This window comes from Capra hircus, chromosome 18 (assembly GCF_001704415.2).
Source record: "Capra hircus breed San Clemente chromosome 18, ASM170441v1, whole genome shotgun sequence".
Classification (NCBI taxonomy): domain Eukaryota; kingdom Metazoa; phylum Chordata; class Mammalia; order Artiodactyla; family Bovidae; genus Capra; species Capra hircus.
In genome coordinates this window covers 46231460-46254271 of record NC_030825.1, presented here as the reverse complement: position 1 = coordinate 46254271, position 22812 = coordinate 46231460, and the positions used below count along the sequence as shown (strand labels likewise).

General features: G+C 44.4%; 2 protein-coding genes across 2 annotated transcripts; both read left to right on the top strand.

Moving 5' to 3' along the window:
* LOC108637981 (major allergen I polypeptide chain 1-like) lies at positions 4700–6239 on the top strand. Its single transcript, XM_018062302.1, has 3 exons — positions 4700–4803; positions 4941–5131; positions 6087–6239. Exons 1-3 carry the CDS (start codon positions 4743–4745, stop codon positions 6114–6116), a joined length of 282 nt encoding a protein of 93 aa, XP_017917791.1. The 5' UTR covers positions 4700–4742; the 3' UTR covers positions 6117–6239.
* On the top strand, positions 20079–22812 carry LOC102190345 (wiskott-Aldrich syndrome protein family member 2). The gene is given in 2 exon segments (XM_018062301.1): positions 20079–20746; positions 20749–22812. Coding segments are annotated over 2 exon segments (1488 nt in total). The 5' UTR covers positions 20079–20097; the 3' UTR covers positions 21588–22812.

Sequence of the window (22812 nt, the reverse complement as noted above, 5' to 3'; positions counted from 1 at the left end):
AAAACTCACTGTTTGCAGCTGGCATGATATTACACATAGAAAACATTAAAGATACCACCAAAAAGTTTCTAGATCTAAACAGTGAATTAATTTTTATAGTCATAGGAAGGAACTACTTGTATTTTTATAGTCATATACAGGAATTACCTGCAAAAATTACTCACTGTTTACAGCTGACATGATATTATACATAGAAAACATTAAAGATACTATCAAAAATTAATAGACCTAAACAGTGAATTTATTTTTATAGTCATAGAAAGGAATTACTGCACTCCTGTACACTAACAATGAATACTCAGAAAGATAAATTAACGAATCATTTCCATTCACCATTGACATAAAAAGAATAAAGTACCTAGCAATAAACCTACTTAAGGAAACAAAATAGCTGTATAGAGAAATCTACAAGACACTGATAAAAGAAATTAAAGATGACATAAATAGATGGAAAGATATACCATGTTCTTGGAAGAGAAGAATCAATATTGTGAAAATGATGATACTACTCAATGCAATCTATATCAAATTACCAATGGTATTTTTCACACAGTTCGAGCAAAAAATTTCACAATTCATACGGAAACACAAACGACCCCTATAGGCAAAGTGATCTTGCAAAAGAAGAATGGAGGTGGAGGAATCAATCTTCCTGATTTCAGAGTATACTACAAAGCTACACTCATCAAGACAGTATGGAACAGGCAGAAAAACAGAAACATAGACTAATGGAACAAGATAGAAAGCGAGAAAAAACACACACACACACCTATGGGCATTTTATCTTTAACAAAGGAGGCAAGACTATGTGAAAGTGAAAGTCGTTCAGTCATGTCCAACTCTTTGCAACCCCATGCACTATACACTACGTGGAATTCTCCAGGTCAGAATACTGGAGTGGGTAGTCTTTCCCTTCCCCATGGGATCTTCCCAACCCAGGGGTTGAGCCCAGGTCTCCCACAATGCAGCAGATTCTTTACCAGCTGAGCCACAAGGAAAGCCCAAGAATACTGGAGCTGGTAGCCTATCCATTCTTCATCAGATCTTCCCAGCCCAGGTATCAAACTGGGGTCTCCTGCACTGCAGGTGGATTCTTTACCAACTGACATATGAGGGAAGCTACAATGGAGAAAAGACAGTCTCTTTAATATCGATGTTAGGGAAACTGGACAGCTACCTGTATTATAGAAAATGAAATTAGAACACTGTCTAGCACTACACACAAAGATAAACTCAAAATGGATTGAAAACCAAAATGGAAGATCAGAAATTACAAAACTCTTCAAGGAAAACACAGGCAGAACACTTTTTAAAATAAATCACAAAAAGATCCTCTATGACCCACGTCCTAGAGTAACGGAAATAAAAACAAAAATGAGCGAATGACAATGAATCAAACTAAAGAGATTTTGCACAGCAAAAGAAACCACAAACAAGATGAAAGGACAGCACTCAGAATGGGACAAAATAATTGCAAATGAAGCAAATGACAAAGGATTAATCTCCAAAATATACAAGCAACTCATGCAGCTCAACATCAGGAGAAAAGAATTGTTAATGGGCAGAAGACCTAAACAGATATTTCTCCAAAGAAGGCATCCTAATCGCTAATCAACACATAAAAGATGCTCAATATTGCTTACTATTCAGTTCAGTTCAGTTCAGTCGCTCAGTCGTGTCCAACTCTTTGCAACCCCATGAATCGCAGCACGCCAGGCCTCCCTGTCCATCACCAACTCCCGGAGTTCACTCAGACTCACGTCCATCGAGTCAGTGATGCCATCCAGCCATCTCATCCTCTGTCGTCCCCTTCTCCTTCTGCCCCCAATCCTTCCCAGCATCAGAGTCTTTTCCAATGAGTCAACTCTTCACATGAGATGGCCAAAGCACTGGAGTTTCAGCTTTAGCATCATTCCTTCCAAAGAAATCCCAGGGCTGATCTCCTTCAGAATGGACTGGTTGGATCTCCTTGCAGTCCAAGGGACTCTCAAGAGTCTTCTCCAGCACCACAGTTCAAAAGCATCCATTCTTCGGCGCTCAGCCTTCTTCACAGTCCAACTCTCACATCCATACTTGACCATTGGAAAAACCATAGCCTTGACTAGACGGACCTTAGTCGGCAAAGTAATGTCTCTGCTTTTGAATATGCTATCTAGGTTGGTCATAACTTTTCTTCCAAGGAACAAGTGTCTTTTAATTTCATGGCTGCAATCACCATCTGCAGTGATTTTGGAGCCCCCAAAAATAAAGTCTGACATTGTTTCCCCATCTGTTTGCCATGAAGTGATGGGACCAGATGCCATGATCTTCATTTCCTGAATGTTGAGCTTTAAGCCAACTTTTTCACTCTCCTCTTTCACTTTCGTCAAGAGGCTTTTTAGTCCCTCTTCACTTTCTGCCATAAGGGTGGTGCTATCTGCATATCTGAGGTTATTAATATTTCTCCCGGCAATCTTGATTCCAGCTTGTGTTTCTTCCAGTCCTGCATTTCTCATGATGTACTCTGCAGATAAGTCAAATGAGCAGGGTGACAATATACAGCCTTGATGTACTCCTTTTCCTATTTGGAACCAGTCTCTTGTTCCAGGTCCAGTTCTAACTGTTGCTTCCTGACCTGCATATAGTTGTCTCAAGAGGCAGGTCAGGTGGTCTGGTATTCCCAACTCTTTCAGAATTTTCCACAGTTTATTGTGATCCACACAGTCAAAGGCTTTGGCATAGTCAATAAAGCAGAAATTGATGTTTTTCTGGAGCTTTCTTGCTTTTTCCATGATCCAGCGGACGTTGGCAATTTGATCTCTGGTTCCTCTGCCTTTTCTAAAACCAGCTTGAACATCAGGAAGTTCACGGTTCACATATTGCTGAAGCCTGGCTTGGAGAATTTTGAGTACTACTTTAATAGTATGTGAGATGAGTGCAATTGTGTGGTAGTTTGAGCATTCTTTGGCATTGCCTTTCTTTGTGATTGGAATGAAAACTGACCTTTTCCAGTCCTGTGGCCACTGCTGAGTTTTCCATACTTGCTGTTAGAGAAATGCAAGTCAAGGATGGACATCGGTCAGGATGGACATCATCAATAGAACTACAAACAATAAATGCTGGAGAGGCTGTGGAGAAAGGGAACCCTCTAGCACTGTTGGTGTGAATGTAAATTACATAGCCACTGTGGACATTCCTTAAAAATCTGGAAATAAAACTATCCTATGACCCAACAATCCCACTACTGGGCATATACACTAAGGAAATTATAGTTGAAAAAGACACATGTACCCCAATATTCATTGTAGCACTATTCACAATAGCTAGGACATAGAAGCAATTTAGATGTTCATCGACGGATCAATGGATAAAGAAATGGTGGTACCCATATACAATGGAATACTCAAAACCCATATTAAGGAATGCATTAGAGTTAGTTTTAATTAGGTAGGTGTAACTAGAGCCTATTATAGAGAGTGAAATAAGTCAGAAAGTCAAAAACAAATGTTGTGTATTAATGCATATATAAGAAATCTAGAAAAATGGTACTGAAGAGCCCATATGCTGGGCAGGAATAGAGACGTGGACATACACAACAGGCTTATGGACACAGGAGGGGAAGGAGAGGGCGGCATGAATTGAAAGAGCAGCATGGAAATGCATACATTATCATGTGTAAAAGAAATAGCGAATGGGAAGCTGTTGCATACAGCAGGTAGTTCAGCCTGGTGCTCGTGAAACTTACAGGGATGGGATGGGTTGGGAGGTAGGACAGAGGTACAAGAGGGAGGGACATGTGTATACCTCTGACTGATTCATTTAGATATACGGTAGAAACTGACGCAACACTGGAAAGCATTTATTCTCCAATTTAAAATAAATAAATTTTAAGTAAATAGATAACCAACAAGGATAACTGTAGAGCCCAGGGAACTCTGCTCGTTCTTTTGTGGCAGCCTAGATGAGAGGGGACTATAGGAAAGAATGAATAATGTGCACACATATGGAAGAGCCCCTTCATTGTCTGCCTGGAAATATCATAACATTCTTAACTGGCTATAATCCAATACAAAACAAAAAGAAGAAGAAGAAGAGGCTTCAGAAGATATTCCTTTGTAGAACAAGGTACCATCAAAGTCACCAGGTGGCCGGTCTAGGTCAAGAGAAAACTAGAAACTTCTAGGGCAGAGCATATGAGAGATTTCAGGGCTCTATAACTGATTTGAGAAAGTGGCCCAGCAGAGGCCACTGACAAGATCAAGGACAGTGATACAGCAGGGCGGGAGCCACCAGAGCGCCTGACAAGAGACTCGGGGCTCATGCTCTGCCTGCCTGGCACTTACTCCCTGTGAGACCATTCCTAAGCACGAGCTTCCCAAAAACCCATGAGTCCACATCAAACTTTCTTCAGGGTCACATGTTCTAACAGGCTCCCACCGGCCATCATTCAGGAGGCGTGATAGGGAGCATTTTTGTCCTTTTTGGTCAACCTGGGGATTTTCAGTTGTTAAGCTTCCTGAGTCAGGTGCCCCTCCCACAGAGCCCTCCAGCGGGGAGGAGGCTGAGCCAGTGCCCTCTGTGGACTCAAGGACTAGCATCTTGCCAACACACACAGCTTCTCCTGTGCAGCCCCGGGCACTCTCACACTGTGGCCTGGCAGAATCTCCTGAGAAAAGGAAGCATGCGACACAGTCCCCTGGGGTGAGGACAAGCACAGGTATAAAAGGGCTCCAGGTGAGTAGGGAGCACCTGCCACCGGCACCATGACGCGGGCTGGAGCTCTCCTGCTGCTCTGCGCTGCCTTGCTCCTCACCACGGGCGGAAGTGAGTGGCTGCGACCTGGGCTCCCCAAGGGTTCCGACACCTTCCCAGGGCAGCACTGAGCATGTCGGGAGCAGGAAGGGAATAGGGTGTTCTGATGAGTGCCTTACAGGGAGTGTCCCCTTCTCTTTCTGTTTCAGAGTGTGATGACATCTGCCCAGCCTTGAGGGACACAGTTGACCTGTTCATATCAGGAAGCCATGAGGCCTATATTGAACAAGTTGAAAAGTATAACCAAAACCCTGATGTACTGGAAACTGCTGATACCCTGAAGAGCTGTGTTGATGAGAATTTGACACCACAGGATAAGCAGGATGCTCTGAGTGCTCTGGTGGGTCAAGCTGTGTGTGAATGTGCCCGTGGGGCCTGTGTAGGGAGGTCAGGGGCCTATTCAGGGCACTGGGAGCTGGGGGGGATCATATGCTCTCCACCCTGGCTCTTTCCCGGGAACCTAGGTGCAGAAAGATCCTTATGAATGAGGAGGTAGAGAGGATGTGGCCGACACCCATAGGGTGGGCAAGGATCATGGAGGGAGACTCAGTCCAGCCCTGGAGCTCTTGAGCTGGCCCTGACTGCTCAGCTCTGCCTGGTCACAGGCCTGGGACCCTCCAGGCCCTCCTGACTGTGTGGTGCCACCTGCCTTTGGATTAGGGCCTCAGCTCTGGCCTCCCTGACTCCCGCCTCTCCAGCACAGGAACCTGCCTCTGCTGCAATCCATTCCTATGGAGACTTTCTCTTCTACAAACATCAGATTTTTCCCTAATGCCTCAAGGACCTACTCCATTCCACCAAACACCCACATATTTCCTTGGTCCCTGGATGCCAAAGGGCCATTAAGCCACACATACCCTAAGAGGAGGCTGCTTCCAAAAGCTGCCCTCCCACCCTCCCCAGGCCTGGGATGCTGAGTAGAGGGTCAGGGTGAATCTTTTGTCTGATGTCATAGAGGTGGTGAGACAAGCAGCTGTTTCAGCTCTAAGTGTCCAAGGGCCAGAGGGAGGAAGCAGACAGGGATCAACTCACCCCTGAAGACTTCCAGGAATCACTCCTGAGCCCTGCCAGGTGGTCCTCAGCAGTGTCTCCCATTCTATCCCAGGAGACTGCCCTCAGCTCTCCAGGGAGACCACAGTCTCTGTTCCATTGGAGGAAGACTCTTTGGGACATATCCACCTTTACCCACTCATATTCAGAGGCCGCTCTCTGCAGACCCTTCCCTTGTGTTCAGTGCAGCTTCATGTCTCTTCAAACCCTGAAGCCTCACCAGGTTTCTGCATCTTCTCTTACAGAATAAAATATACTCCAGTTCTCTCTGCTGATGGAACTGTCCCTGCCAGGCACCCAAGGAAGCCACTTGCCTGATCCCTAAGTCATGGCAGCAACCTGCCACATCCAAGTGTCTGATTATAGAGGATTCCAGCAATAAAAAGCCTTGCAATTCACCGGAGAGTGCTTACTCATTGATTTCAGAGAGAGAGGCGGGGAGGGAACGCAACCACAGTGGAGTCTATCAGTGTGCCTTCCCACTGCAGCTGGATTTCAGTGCTGTCAGATGCTCCTCCAAAAATTCAACAGGTGGAGCCTGGGTAATAATCATTACATCAGCTGGAGGGTCTGATCACTTCTGTCACATCCGCTTGAGTGTGTGTTCACTTCTGTCACCAAGACCCACAGGTCATGAGCATATTCCACCAAATTTCAGCCTTGCAGCAACCTTGAGGCCTAGGAGTAATCATCCTCATCTTACAAGGGAGAATCTGAGGCTCAGATAGGATAAAGTATCTGCTGAAGATACACAGCCTTCCCCACCCGTTCATGCTTGGGAGATGAGCTCAGCTAAATCACCTTATGACTGTCCACATATTATAGTCGTTCTTTGGGCCTCTGATTTCCATTTAAAAAATCGAACTCCTTCCAGTCTCCAAGTTTGGGGTAAGGCCAAACTAAAATAATGACTGACAAATGGCCCCTGTCCTAAGTGCCTGACAGGAGAGGAAGAACAAAGGGTCAAGGTCCATGTGCTGAACTCTGTCACTCCTTGAGCCTCAGTTTATCCTAATGCCAACCCCCAGTTGTGGACTCAGCTGCTTCTACCTAAACACACTGTGAGTTGAGTCTCACATTCATAGTGGATGTCCAGGGGCCTGGGGTTTCTTGCTTCTTCTGTGTCTCTGCTACCTGCCCATTAATAGGGCCCCATGCTCCCACTGTCTCATTCATCTTTGCCTTATCCCACCCCATCTCTAAGAGCTTCTTCCCGCCCCACAGCTCCCCTCTGGAAACAAATCTCCAGGGCTTAGCCCACAGGCTGGGTTTAGGACGGGGAATCTCTATGGTCCTCATGCTAGGGGGCTTCAGTCAGGTCCCCAAGGTGATCCAGAGCTGCTGCTTCCCTGTGGAGGGAGCCTCCGGGATGCGGGGGAGGTCTCCTTGCCCATAGTGACACCTGTCCCTTGTCTCTGCCCACCACTCCACCCCCACTAGGGTCTCGCTGGGGGCTCTTCTAAGATGAAGATCTGCCTCTGTGGGAGCTAAGGTGTGTTGAGCTGGTGCGAACAGGTCCTGGAGCAGGAACTCTTCTCCTCATCTAACCCAGAATGTGTATTCCATCCCACCCCCACCCAACTGATGTAAAAGCTCCAGGCCTTCAGAAAGGACAGATGCCAACCTGATAAGTTAGGTGGCTCTTACAGTGTATTGGATATAAACTCACCCTGCTCTGCAGGGAGTGTACAGATGTGACGGGACCTCTCCAAAGATTCAGTGGAGATGAGTGAGGGGCAGTTGGTGCTCCTGGGACACACACAATCCATATCCTGAAACTGAGACAAGCCTCCAAGAAGGAAAAGACCAGAGTCAGGCCATAGCTGAGGACAGGGCTTGCCTTCGTGACTGCAAGATGAAGACCTGCAGAAGCACATCCACTCTTTCAGTGTTACTATCAGCCTTGACGTTTCCTTGAAAATTCTTTTTAAATATTTTCTATTATATTGAATATAGTTCCAATGGTGTAACATATTTACATTCATCTTTAGGCTGGCCATGCTCATGGAATCAGAACACAGGATACCCAGCCGGGGCTTCGAACCCAGGCTTCTGAAGGGGTTTACATGGAAGGGTCAGGTGTTCTTTCATGTGCAGGTACACTAGGAAGCCACAGAGCTCAGCAGATCCTAAGCAGACAAGACAGATGACAGAAACACATCTTCCACTTGGAAAAAACCATAGAAAACACACACATGCAATGGAGTATTACTCGGCCATTGAAAAGAATACATTTGAATCAGTTCTAATGAGGTGGATGAAACTGGAGCCGATTATACAGAGTGAAGTAAGCCAGAAAGAAAAACACCAATGCAGTATACTAACACATATATATGGAATTTAGAAAGATGGTAATGATAACCCTGTATGCGAGACAGCAAAAGAGACACAGATGTACAAAACAGTCTTTTGGACTGTGTGGGAGAGGGAGAGGGTGGGATGATTTGGGAGAATGGCATTGAAACATGTATAATATCATATAAGAAATGAATCACCAGTCTAGGTTCGATGCAGGATACAGGATGCTTGGGGCTGGTGCACTGGGATGACCCAGAGAGGTAGTATGGGGAGGGAGGTTCAGGATTGGGAACACTGTGTACACCCGTGGTGGATTCATGTTGATATATGGTAAAACCAATACAGTATTGTAAAGTAAAATAAAGAAAAATTTAAAAAGATTAAAAATAATAATAAAAAAAAGAAAAGAAAAAAAAAAAAGAAAACACATACGTGGATTCATCTTGTCTGTTTCCAGATTACTGAGGTAACAGCAAACTCACTACTTAATAGACAAATAAGCCCCACTTGTAAAGCCTGCAGAGCTGCACAGAGGCCTGTGTATCTGGGCATTCAGGGCACAGAAACTAGCATGGTCAACCCAAACAGCCAGGTGAAGAGGCCCTGGAGGTGATAGCTGGATAAGCTCAGCTTCATATCATCACTGGTTCTATCACAGAAGCAGCTCTGAGCAAACACACAGGGCTGGCCTAGTCTCAGGAGCATCCTCCATGCTCAATCCATGAGGGGTTAGCCCATTCTACAGTTCTTCAGGACAGGCGTGGAAGGAATAATAATAAGTCACAGAATTACCTAAACGATTTTGGTCTAGTGTCTCAGAGAATAAATTAGGGCAAAGTCCAAGATAACTTAAGAAGGCCCAAACCAAAGGAGACCTTGATGTGACTTTCCTGGTGATCCAGTGATTAAGAATCTGTCTTCCAATGCTGAGGATGCTGGTGTGACCCCTGATCAAGGAACTTAGATACCACTTGCCATGGGATGTCAGAGACTTGTGCCACAGCTACAGCAAAGCCTGCAGGATGCAAGGAAAGATCTTACATCTGCCACAAGAAGACCCCACATCCTCTTCATTGGAAGGCATACTGTTAACCATTGCATCAACAACATTGTAGAGCAATTATCCTCCAATTAAAAAAGTTTAATTTTTAAGTATTTTTAAAAACTTCAAAGAGAAGGAGAGAGAGAAATACCCTGAGAAGAGACCAGAAAGAATAAGTCAAGGCAGGATTCAGGTTGATGATCCAAGTTCTGGGAGACTTCACACAATGGGACGATATGGAGCTCAGCGATGTGGTTGCAATCCAGGATTACAAATCATTCCACTCCTAAGATGTCTGATTGCTTTGGAGTGGAAAATAAAAAGCGAAAAATAATTGACTCATTCTCTCCTCAATATGCCATGAAGAAATAACAATGGAATTTTAAACTATGACCCCATAAGGACAAAAAGAACAATATGGGATTATCAGCTGATGATGACATAGAACAGATATTCAGAAAAGAGAAAGCACAGAAAGATGGGGTGACTATGGGCAGAGAAACTATATCTAACAAATAAGACAGAGCCAGTTTTTCCTACTTAATTCCAAACAGCTCTGGGCTACAGAGACATGAGTACTGCCTGGGTAAGTTGAAATACAGCCACAGAACTGAAAAGAGGTAACTGATAAAAAGAGGTAAGTGATATCTATGTGGAATAGCTGAAATCCCTAACCCTAATCCCCACCTCTTTCATGCACAGAACACATGTATTCAGGTAAACATCCTCCGAGAAGGAAGCTGGAGAGCCAGTGTGATGGAATGGTTAAGATCAGGGACTCTGGTGTTGTACTTCACGGTTCCAAATCGCTTGCAATCAAAATGTGCACTTTCAATGGCACCACTGTAAGCTAGAACATAACAGAGGAGTGTCTTCAAATTTCTAAACCAAATTTAGAATTCCATCCTGACGAAGGTATCAATCCAAATATGTAACAATCAAATCATTCCTTCCTTACATCTTCTCTCAGGAATGTACAAGAGGATGTACTTCACTAACACAAGAGAAAACTGAGAAAGAAGAAGACGTCTGAATTCCCAAGATGAACTGAAGGGAAATTCTGGGACAACAACTGCATTGGGTTTGGAAAGTCATTCCAGACTGGAGTCTAGAAGCAGGGGGGCGCTAGGTGATATCGCTCTAGAGAGGGAAAAGGTAGATCAATACATTGTTTTCTGTGTCCAATCATGGGAAAAAGAGCTTTCATTTTTTTCTTAACAATTTGGAACAATTTAGGCAACCCACTCCAGTGCTCTTGCCTGGAAAATCCCATGAACAAAGGAGCCTGGTAGGCTGCAGTCCATGGGGTTGCTAAGAGTCGGGCACGACTGAGCGACTTCACTTTCCCTTTTCACTTTCATGCATTGGAGAAGGAAATGGCAACCCACTCCAGTGTTCTTGCTTGGAGAATCCCAGGGATGAGGGAGCCTGGTGGGCTGCCGTCTACGGGGTCGCACAGAGTGGGACACGACTGAAGCGACTTAGCAGCAGCAGCAGCAGCAGGTACATGCAGATAATAACAAAGTATGAGCAAGGTGCATATATTACCAACAAAGAACAAAAATATATATTTTGTTTTTAAAAGTTTATTTTACTCTAAGAATGCAAACATAGCTTAACATTACAAATATATATAATAAACTGCATAAATACAACTGAGCAGGACCCTGAGAGGTCTCCCCACAACAGACCACCCCCCAACCATGTCCTCCACATGCGTTTTCTGTAGAAACACTTTTGTCTTCTAGGTCTTTCCCAAGTTCCGAAGAGTACATTGGATCAGATACCTGAGAAAATGCAGAAAGAAAACCAGTCTGACAAGAAAATATAATAATAGTTGAGCCATTAAACAATGACAAGGACCTTCAGTCACTCCTCAAGGGACATACATAATATTTTGAACCATATTCTTGGAGATTTTTAAAAAATACTGAAACCTCGATCAGGTGTAAGAAGTTAACTGTTTGTTTCCCACAAGAATGTAGACTCCAGTCCTTTTGGAATCAGAAGGTTGATGATGTTGACTCCTGATAACCTGATCACCAACCAATCACAAGAAATTCTACCAGCTGATCACATATCCCACAACTCCCCAACCGCCACCCGCCACCCCCCCACCCCCCACCTCCCCACCCCCCCCCCCCACCCCCCCACCACCCCCCCACCCTCCTACCCCCCGCCGGAGCCTGCCTTTAAAAACCTTTCTCTGAAAGTCTTCGGGGAGTTCAGACCCCGGAAGTACTAGCTGCCTGGACTCCTTGCTTGGAAATGAACACCACATTTTCCTTCACCACAACCCGATGTCAGTAGATCGGCTTTACTATGCATGGGCAGGCTGACACAGGCCAAGATCAGGAACATACAGAGACTGAAGTGAAAAACTCGGTGATTATCTTAACTGAGGAAGAAAAAAAGAGTTAATGATACTAAGCAGTTATTTGTGATTTAGAAAAAAACAAAGTGGGAAGAAAGAGTTCTTCATAATCATGATAAAGTACATTTATGAAAAAACCTCAACAAATATCATATTTGATTGTCAAATGTTACGAGTAGTCCATTTAAAATGAGATGCAAGGTAAGGATGCTTGAATGACTGTTTGTACTAAACATTTGCTATATTTATTAACCAATGCAGTACAAAAAGAAAGTTTGATGATATCAAAGTGGACAACAGATACACTAGAATATCAGACTTCCCTGTTGGTCCTGTCAGTTGGGAATCCACCTGCCAATCCAGAGGACATGAGTTTGATCCTTAGTTTGGGAATATCCCACATGCTGCAGGGCAACTAAACGTGTAAGCCACAACTACTGAGTCTGTGCTGTAGAGCATGGGAGCTGCAAATACTGAGACCCACGGGCCCTTGAGCCCACGTGCTGTATCTACTGAAGTCCACATATCCTAGGGTCCATCCTGTACAAGTAGACAGCTCCCACTTGCTGAAACTGGAGAAAGCCCACATGCAGTGATAAAAACACAGCCCAGCCAAAAAAAAAAAAAAAAGGAATATCAATAACCATCCAAACCATAATCTTTGAAAAAGCAAAAAAAATTGATAAATCTCTGTTACTTATTTGAAAAGCAGTAAGAAATCACTGCAGATGGTGACTGCAGCCATGAAATTAAAAGACACTTACTCCTGGGAAGAAAAGTTATGACCAACCTAGATATCATATTGAAAACAGAGACATTACTTTGCCAGCAAAGGTCCATCTAGTCAAGACTATTGTTTTTCCAGTGGTCATGTATGGATGTGAGAGTTGGACTGTGAAGAAAGCTGAGTGCTGAAGAATTGATGCTTTTGAACTGTGGTGTTGGAGAAGACTCTTCAGAGTCCCTTGGACTGCAAGGAGATCCAACCAGTCCATTCTGAAGGAGATCAGCCCTGGGATTTCTTTGGAAGGAATGATGCTAAAGCTGAAACTCCAGTACTTTAGCCATGTCATGTGAAGAGTTGACTCATTGGAAAAGACTCTGATGCTGGGAGGGATTGGGGACAGAAGGAGGAGGGGACGACAGAGGATGAGATGGCTGGATGGCATCACTGACTCGATGGACGTGAGTCTGAGTGAACTCCAGGTGTTGGTGATAGACAGGGAGGCCTGGCGTGCTGCGATTCATGGGGTCATAAAGAGTCGGACACGACTGAACGACTGAACTGAACTGACTGCCTGAAGACACAATTTATCATAATAAATAAAAGAAAGGATGACTTTATAGATCTACATACATAAAAATAAGAAAACACAAAGAACTAATTATGCCAATTAGTTGCATAGCTTAGATGAAGCATACAACTTTCTTGAATACAAAAATCACACAAAGTAAATCAATACAAAAGAGAATACCTGAATAGCTCTATATCTGTTAGGAAAGATAAACTTTAATTAAACCATCACACGCAGAAAATTCCAGGCCCATAGACATAGAGGTGAATTTTATCAAATATGTAAAGAAGAAATAATATAAATCCTATTTAAATGCTTGAGGAAAACAGAGGACAAATGAACCTTCCCAACTCATCTCTTGAGGCCAGAATTTTCTCATATATTTTCAGGAAAAAATATTACTAGAAAATGATGAACTGATACCATTTATTAACATATACCCACAAAAAATTAACATAACTTTAACAATAAAATCTGGACGCACAGAAAAGAATTGGCACATCAAAACAAGTGATGTTTCTCCTGGGACTGCAAGTTTGGTTTAACATTCAAAGTCAATCAATGTAATTCACCATTAACAGAATACTGGGGGAAAGTCATATGATCCTCATAACAGATGCAGAAAATATATTTCAAAAATCAAAACATTCACCTGGGGCGGGGTGATGAGCTGGGAGGTGGGAAGGAGGTTCAAGAGGGAGGGGACATGTGTACACCTATGGATGATTCATGTTGATGTATGGCAATAACCAACAAATATTGTAAAGCAATTATCCTCCAATTAAAAATAAGTTTTTAAATAAAAACATTCATAATAAAACACATCAATAAACTAAGAGAAAAGTATACTTTGTAACATTATGAGTTACACCTACAAAACCACCTAAAACGGACAATACCTAATGGGGAAAGATTGAATGCTTTCCTCCTGAAATCGAGCAGAAGGCAAAGATGCCCATTTACATGATTTCTCGGAAACATTTTGCTGGCACTTACGACCAGTAAAACAAAAGAATAGAAAGGAAATACAGACTGGAAAGGAAGAGGTAAAACTATATATCAAATCATGCAGGAAAAAAAGTTTAAAAATTAAACATCCATTATATTTTTGAGTACAATAGTAATAGAAGAACATGGATTCAACCTAATAACTGGCATCAAAAATAGCAAAGAAGACTTCAGCTGACACTGCATTTAATGAAAAAAGGCTGAATTGTTTCTCCTAAGATCAAGGATAAGGGAAAGGTGCCTACTCTTTCCATTTCTCTTCAACATTGGACTGGAAGCTCTCACAAATGTAATAAGGCAAGAAATAATGAAAACAAACTACAGTTGGAAGGGAAAAACTCAAAGTAAACTCATCAGAGTAAATTATAATATACAGAGAAAAACCTAAGGAATCTACAAAAACACCACTAGTACATATAAGTGTGCGTATTAGTCACTTAGTCATGTCCAGTGCTTTTTGACCTGCCTGGCTTCTCTGTTTTTGGAATTTTCCAGGCAAGAATATTGGAGTGGGTTGCCATTTCCTTCTCTAGGGGACATATAAGTGAGGTTAGCATATTTGTAAAATACAAGTCAATATATAAAATCTCAAGTGTATTTTACATAGAGACAACAAGCAATCCAAAATTGAAGGAAAATGTCATTCATAATAGTGAAAGGTTGTTGCTGAACCACGAAAAGACGCTGGGATTCTTGGCCTCTGGAGGAGAAGAATTCAATCTGGGGCCAGAGACGAGGCTTGATTGCTCAGAGCTTCTGTGTAATAAAGTTTTCAGTTCAGTTCAGTCACTCAGTCATGTCCGACTCTTTGCGACCCCATGAATCGCAGCGCACCAGGCCTCCCTGTCCATCACCAAATCCCGGAGTTCACTAGACTCACGTCCATTGAGTCAGTGATGCCATCCAGCTATCTCATTCTCTGTCGTCCCCTTTTCCTCCTGCTCCAAATCCCTCCCAGCATCAGAGTCTTTTCCAATGAGTCATTAAAGTATAAAGGAGATGAGAAAGCTTCTGACATAGGCATCTGAAGGGGACAGAAAGAATGTCCCCTTGCTAGTGTTAGCAGTGGAGTTATATACTTTCCAATGAATCAAAAGATGTCTGGAGGTTGGAAAGGCCTCATCAGACCTACTCCCATAATTTACATTTTAAGATTACAGGATTAGCCAGGTTTAAGCCAGAGACTGTCCTCAGGCAGGATACATTCTGTTCAGTTCAGTCACTAAGTTGTGTCCGACTCTTTGCGACCCCATGATTCACAGCACACCAGGCCTCCCTGTTCATCACCAACTCCCGGAGTTCACTCAGAGTCATGTCCATCGAGTCAGTGATGCCATCCAGCCATCTCATTCTCTGTAGTCCTCCTGCCCACAATCTTTCCCAGCATCAGGGTCTTTTCCAATGAGTTAATTCTTCACATGAGGTGGCCAAAGTACTGGAGTTTCAGCTTTAGCATCATTCCTTCCAAAGAAATCCCAGGGCTGATCTCCTTCAGAATGGACTGGTTGGATCTCCTTACAGTCCAAGGGATTCTCAAGAGTCTTCTCCAACACCACAGTTCAAAAGCATCAATTCTCTGGCACTCAGCTTTCTTCACAGTCCAACTCTCACATCCATACATGACCACTGGAAAAACCATAGCCTTGACTAGACAGACCTTTGTTGGCAAAGTACTGTCTCTACTTTTCAATATGCTATCTACGTTGGTCATAACTTTCCTTTCACGGAGTAAGCGTCTTTTAATTTCATGGCTGCAGTCACCATCTGCAGTGATTTTGGAGCCCAGAAAAATAAAGTCAGCCACTGTTTCCCCATCTATTTGCCTTGAAGTGGTGAGACCGAATGCCATGATCTTAGTTTTCTGAATGTTGAGCTTTAAGCCAACTTTTTCCCTCTCCTCTTTCACTTTCATCAAGAGACTTTTTAGTTCCTCTTCACTTTCTGCCATAAGGGTGGTGTCATCTGCATATCTGAGGTTATTGATATTTCTCCCGGCAATCTTAATTCCAGCTTGTGCTTCTTCCAGCCCAGCATGTCTCATGATGTACTCTGCATATGAGTTAAATAAGCAGAGTGACAATATACAGCCTTGACCTACTCCTTTTCCTATTTGGAACCAGTCTCTTGTTCCACGTCCAGTTCTAACTGTTGCTTCCTGACCTGCATATAGATGTCTCAAGAGGCAGGTCAGGTGGTCTGGTATTCCCAAATCTTTCAGAATTTTCCACAGGTTATTGTGATTCACACAGTCAAAGGCTTTGGCATAGTCAATAAAGCAGAAATTGATGTTTTTCTGGAATTCTCTGGCTTTTTCCATGATCCAGCAGATGTTGGCAATTTGATCTCTGCTTCTTCTGCCTTTTCTAAAGCCAGATTGAACATCTGGAAGTTCATGGTTCACGTATTGCTGAAGCCTGGCTTGGAGAATTTTGAGCAGTACTTTACTAGCATGTGAGATGAGTGCAATTGTGCAGTAGCTTAAGCATTCTTTGGCATTGCCTTTCTTTGGGATTGGAATGAAAACTGACCTTTTCCAGTCCTGTGGCCACTGCTGAGTTTTCCAAATTTGCTGGCATATTGAGTACAGCACTTCCACAGCATCATCTTTCAGGATCTGAAATAGCTCAACTGGAATTCCATCACCTCCACTAGCTTTGTGATGAGTGATCACACCATCGTGATTATCTTGGTCGTGAAGATCTTTTTTGTACAGTTCTTCTGTGTATTCTTGCCACCTCTTCTTAATATCATCTGCTTCTGTTATGTCCAGACCATTTCTGTCCTTTATCGAGCCCATTTTGCATGAAATGTTCCCTTGGTATCTCTAATTTTCTTGAAGAGATCTCTAGTCTTTCCCATTCTGTTGTTTTCCTCTATTTCTTTGCATTGATCACTGAGGAAGGCTTTCTTATCTCTTCTTGCTATTCTTTGGAACTCTGCATTCAGATGCTTCTATCTTTCCTTTTCTCCTTTGCTTTTCCCTTCTCTTCTTTTCACAGCTATTTTTAAGGCCTCCCCAGACAGCCATGTTGCTTTTTTGCATTCCTTTCTTATGGGGATGGTCTTGATCCCTGTCTCCTGTACAATGTCATGAACCTCTGTCCATAGTTCATCAGGCACTCTATCTATCAGATCTAGTCCCTGAAATCTATTTCTCACTTCCACTGTATAATCATAAGGGATTTGATTTAGGTCATACCTGAATGGTCTAGTGGTTTTCCCTACTTTCTTCAATTTCAGTCTGAATTTGGCAATAAGGAGTTCATGATCTGAGCCACAGTCAGCTTCTGGTCTTGTTTTTATTGACTCTATAGAGCTTCTTCATCTTTGGCTACAAAGAATATAATCAATCTGATTTCGGTGTTGACCAGCTGGTGATGTCCATGTGTAGAGTCTTCTCTTGTATTGTTGGAAGAGGGTGTTTGCTATGACCAGTGCATTTTCTTGGCAAAACTCTATTAATGTATCCTTGGCAGGATACATTATTGTTATATAATCCTAAGGAATATGGAGGGGAAAATGTTTGTCCTTTCTTCCTCCTTAAGAATTCCAGACATCTCTTTCCTTGCGGACCCCTAGACTTCTTATCAACCTGCCTAGGAAAAATTTCTCTCAATAGCACCAAAAGCAAAATATTTTGACAGGGAATTAATAAACTATTTGTAAGACCTGTAAAATGGAAACCTTGCAAAACATTAACTTCTGAGAAAATTAAGTCATAATCAAATGGAGACCTGTGCTAGGCTTACATATTTAAAGACTCAATAATGATAATATTTCAATTCTATTAATCTTTAGATTCAAGGCAATCCTGATTCACTTGCCAGCAGGAGGTATGTAGAAAGTGAGAAACTGATTCGAAAACATATACAGAGGAATGTCGGGAAGATGGTTTAGTAGGAGATTCCAGTCTCTAAGCCACCAATGAGAAAAACCACATAGCTCTGACACAGCTCAGGAGTGCTTCTTAAAAGCTGAAGCAACACAGTACTGTGGCAGGAAGGGGTCTCCTTTCAGGGTTCAAAAGGGGGTTCTTGTCTAACACACAGAAACTAATTGTCCAAGGAGACGCACACGCTGACAAGCAAGAGACTTTATTGGAAAGGGGTGGCAGGGTAGAAAGCAGTAGGGAAAGGGAACCCAGGAGAACTGCTCTGCCATGTGGCTCGCAGTCTTGGATTTTATGGTAATTGGATTAGTTTCCAGGTTGTCTTTGGCCAGTCATTCTGTCAGCGTGTTTCCTGTAACAGTAGCACAAATTTAAATGAGCAACAGCTGTGGAGGAAACCAACAGCCAGCACAACCACTGCATGAGCCCAGCACTCTCAGCACAGAAGGTCCCACAGGATTTTACATCTCAGACTCCCAGTGCTGAGTCCCTCCACCCTCCCTAACAGGACCCAGGACAGCTAGTGCCTCCCTGGAACTCAGCACAGCCATCACGAATGCAGCAAAACTAGTCCTGGTCCTGAATCCATGCATATACATGCCCCCAGCTCTGACCTCAGCAACTGAACTTGTGCCTGCAATCCACCCCAGATCCTACAACAGGCCCTGTCCTTGCCGCTGTACATATATCACTGTTCTGTGCATTCAACTACAGACTCACAGTTGAGCATGGGCACACTTTTGGCACTAGCAATCACCACTACCTGCCTTAGTCCCTCACTGTGTACCCAGAGTCAATGCTGAGGACCACAACAGTTGTGTTTCTGTACACTAAAAATGAAAGCTCCAAAAAGGAAATTAAGAAAAGATAAAAAACAAGGAGATCATATCAGTCAATCCTAAAGGAAATCAATCCTCAATATTCATTGGAAGAACTGTGGTTGAAGCTCCAATACTTTGGCCAGCTGATGAGAACAGCTGATTTATTGGAAAAGACCCAGGTGCCGGGAAAGACTGAAGGCAAAAGAAGTGGGTGGCAGAGGATGAGATGGTTAGAGTAGCATTGCCAATCAATGGATATGAATTTGAGAAAACTCCAGGAGATAGTGAAAGACAGGTGAGCCTGGCATGCTGCAGTCCATGGGTCGCAAAGAGTTGGACAAGATTTAGCAACTGAACAGCAACATAATAGAACTATATGTAACTTTGTCCTGTGTTTTCCAATTCTCCTATAAATGTGTCATACTTTCATAATTAAAAAATAGCTAAAATGAAAAAATAAATACCATTTCTCACCTATCACGTTTGCAAAAATCTAAAAGTTTGATAACATTCTGTTATTCTGTTGGTTGAAACTAGGAAAACGAATAATTTCTTCCAGTGCTAGTAGAAATAGAAAGTAATGTGACTTCTGTAGAGAATCTGGCATTCTCCAACAATGCTACCTTTACACTTACCTTTTTAACATAATCAAATGATTTATTGAAGTTCTCTTTATGTTAAATCTTTCAAATTAGACATTTCCTTTTATATAAGGCAGGCCATTGATCAAAACAGTTAATCTCATCCAGTTGAGTGTACTTACCTTTTAATCTAGCAGCCTCACTTGTAGGAATCTTCCCTGAAGATACACACCATAAATCTGAAACAACATATGTGGAAGATTATTGATTGTGGCATTATTTGTAATAGCAAAATAAAAATACACTTCAAGCTCTTCAATTAGAGACTGGTTAAAAAAGAAAAAGATATATTCCCAGAGGGAAATACTACTCAGCCAAACAAAAGAATGAAAAAGCGGACATGCCAAAGGGAAATTAAAAGGGTTAAGTAGCAACTAGTGCACCTGAGGTCCAGATCTTGGTTTGTAAACATAATATCTCACTGAAGGGAACCAGAACTCCTTGGAAAAATGGCTGTTCAGATGTGGGGCAGGTAAAGTAGAGGTTCAGTTCAGTTCAGTTCAGTCGCTCAGTCGTGTCTGACTCTTTGCGACCCCAAAAGTAGAGGTAGGCCTGAAATATCTCAGGCCAGGGTGTAAAAAAGAACTTAAAACCTGATGGAGATAGGTCAAAAGGTTACAGTAGTGGCTTAAATGGACTCATTGGCCAACTCGGAGACAATCTGGGCAGCAAAAAAAGAATACAGATGACAAAGGACTATAACACACTGAATAAACAAAAATAGGCTGGGGGAGGCAGGGGTCCGGCAGTGTGGCAGCCCGAGAGGCGGCTGGAGAGAACAGACCCTGTGCAGAGAAGGGCGGCCGGCCAGCCTTCTGATGCTAAGGGCGACTGCGCGAGACCAGGTTGTTTTTCATCATTCGGAACATAGTCTGAAGCAGGCCCACCATGCCGTTAGTAATGAGGAACATCAAGCCAAGGCACCTGTGCCCTCAGACGTTGCCTAGCGTTAGAAGCGAGCTGGAATGCAAGACCAACATCACCCTGGCAAATATCATCCGACAGCTGGGCAGCCTGAGTAAATATGCCGAGGACATTTTTGGAGAGCTCCTTACTCAGGCAAATACTTTGGCCTTTCGGGTAAACTCCCTTGCTGAGAGGGTCGACTGCCTCCAAGTTAAAGTCACTCAGCTGGATCCCAAGGAAGAAGTATCACTACAAGGAATCAACACCCGAAAGGCCTTCAGAAGCTCTACTGTTCAAGACCAGAAGCTCTTTGACAGAAACTCTCTCTCCATACCTGTTTTGGAAACATACAACACCTGTGACACTCCTCCACCTCTCAACAATCTTACCCCTTACAGGGATGATGGGAAAGAGGCACTCAAATTCTACCCAGACCTTTTGCACTTCTTTGATCTTTGGAAGGAGAAGATGCTTCAGGACACCAAGGATATCATGGAAGAGAAGAGGAAGCATAGGAAAGAAAAGAAAGATAATCCAAATCGAGGAAATGTAAACCCACATAAAATCAAGACACGTAAGGAAGAGTGGGAGAAAATGAAGATGGGTCAAGAATTTGTGGAATCCAAAGAAAGCCTTCTTGGTATCCACCCACCTTGGTGTACCAGAATGGCAGCATTGGCTCTGTTGAGAACATGGATGCCAGCGACTACCCACCACCACCACAGTCAGACTCTATTTCTCCACCTTCTCCTTCTTTCTCTGAGGACAACTTGCCTCCCCCACCAGCAGAATTCAGCTACCTGGCAGACAATAACCAAAGAGGGGCTGGCGTAGCTGGACTCAAAAAGTCCAGTGTGGTCAGCCCAAGCCACCCACCACCAGCTCCTCCTCTGGGCTCTGCACCAGGCCCCAAACCCGGGTTTGCTCCACCACCTGCCCCTCCACCTCCACCTCCGATGATAAACACTTGACCGCCAACCCCGCCTGGAGGATTTGGGTCTCCAGCGACCCTGCCACCACCTTCACCCCCATCTTTCCTGCCTCACCCCGATTTTACTGCCCCACCACCTCCTCCCCAACCACCGACAGTTGACTACTCCACTCTGCTACTACCTCCCTTATTTCAGCCAACAGGAGGCTCACCTCCGCCCCTGCCCCCGCCCCGTCCTCCAGGGCCCCCTCCGCCCCCTTTCAGTGGTGCAGATGGCCAGCTGGCTGCACCTCCTCCGCCACTTTCTGACACCACCAAGCCCAAGTCCTCCTTGCCTCCTGTGAGTGATGCCCGCAGCGACTTGCTTTCAGCCATCCGTCAAGTCTTTCAGCTGCGCAGGGTTGAGGAGCAGCGGGAACAAGAGAAGCAGGATGTTGTGGGCAACAACGTGGCCACCATCCTGTCGCGTTGCCTTGCTGTGGAGTACAGCAGCTCGGAAGACGACTCCTCTGAGTTTGATGAAGACGAATGGTCGGATTAACTCTTCTGCCTGCCGCCTACTTCCTTTTTCTTTCTTTCCCACCTGCCTTCTTTGATACCTACCCCAACAGTCCCAAGGGGAAGAAAAGGGAGGAAAAAAAGAATTTCAAGGGGCCAGAGCCTTCCCTGAAGCAACCAAAGATATATCCCAAGTGCTTCCTCCAAATCACCATGTATTTCCCATCTCCCCAGGGTCAGGCCCCATCGGGCTGCTGAGGTTCTGTAGCTGGGATGTTCCCTGTTCCCTTCAAGTGACTGTTGCTGACTGAAGAGAAGGGAAGGCCCCAAGCACACTCCTTTGATTGGGTTTAAATTGGAGTTGGTGCCTTCCCCCAAGAGCCATTTTCTGTAGTCTTGCCCTCAGCTGCTTTGCATAGTGCCAGCCATCTTCTTGTCCTGTAGCCTGCTGGCCCCTTTCCCATGCACCGAGAGGGCGGAGCAGCCGCAGGCCTGGTGCCTCACCCCTCTGTCCTCATCCGCAGGGTGAAGCTGCCTTTTTCTAAGCCATCTCTGTGTCTAGATGCCCTTTATTCCAGGAGCCATCAAGCCCCTAAAGAAATGTCTCACCCCTCTCTGCTCAGAAACAGTGCCTTTCTGAAGGCAGGGGTGGCTGCCTCCCTCCCAGGCTTCCTTCCCGGAATGTGCTGTCCCCGTGTCCCTCAAATACCACTCCCTTGCCACCAGGTGCCTCCAAGCACCACAGCCCGGTTCTAACCTCTAGAAGCCATGACCAAACTAGCCCTGACACCCAGGGATCTGAGCCTCTGCTGCGGTTAGGAGCCGAGCAGGGACTCGGAGCTGCAAGACTGGAAGAAGACGGAAGTCTTTGGGTTGAATGACACTGAAGCCTGGAGACGGGAAGTGACTTGGCTCACGGTCACACCATTGGATGGGGACAGAGCTCAAGCCCGGAGTTCCTGATTCCAAGTCCCCTGTGCTTTATTGGACCAAATCGTGGGCACCTGCTAGATTCCGGGCTCTGCGCTGCTCCAGACCTCCCGGCTGAGGCGAGTCCAGCAAAAGGGTGCAGGGCCTGTGCCAGGCCTGTCAGTGCTGCTCAGACCCTCGTGGCCGCACTTGCCATCATTTGCCCCGCCTTTCCTGTCACCAGCCCGGCACCTGGCCTTGAGAGCTGCCCTTTAGGGGGACCAGAGCAGTGAGAGGAGGAAGAGGGTAGGCAGTGTAACAGGCGCTGCTTTCAGTTCCTCTGCATCTCCTCCCCCATT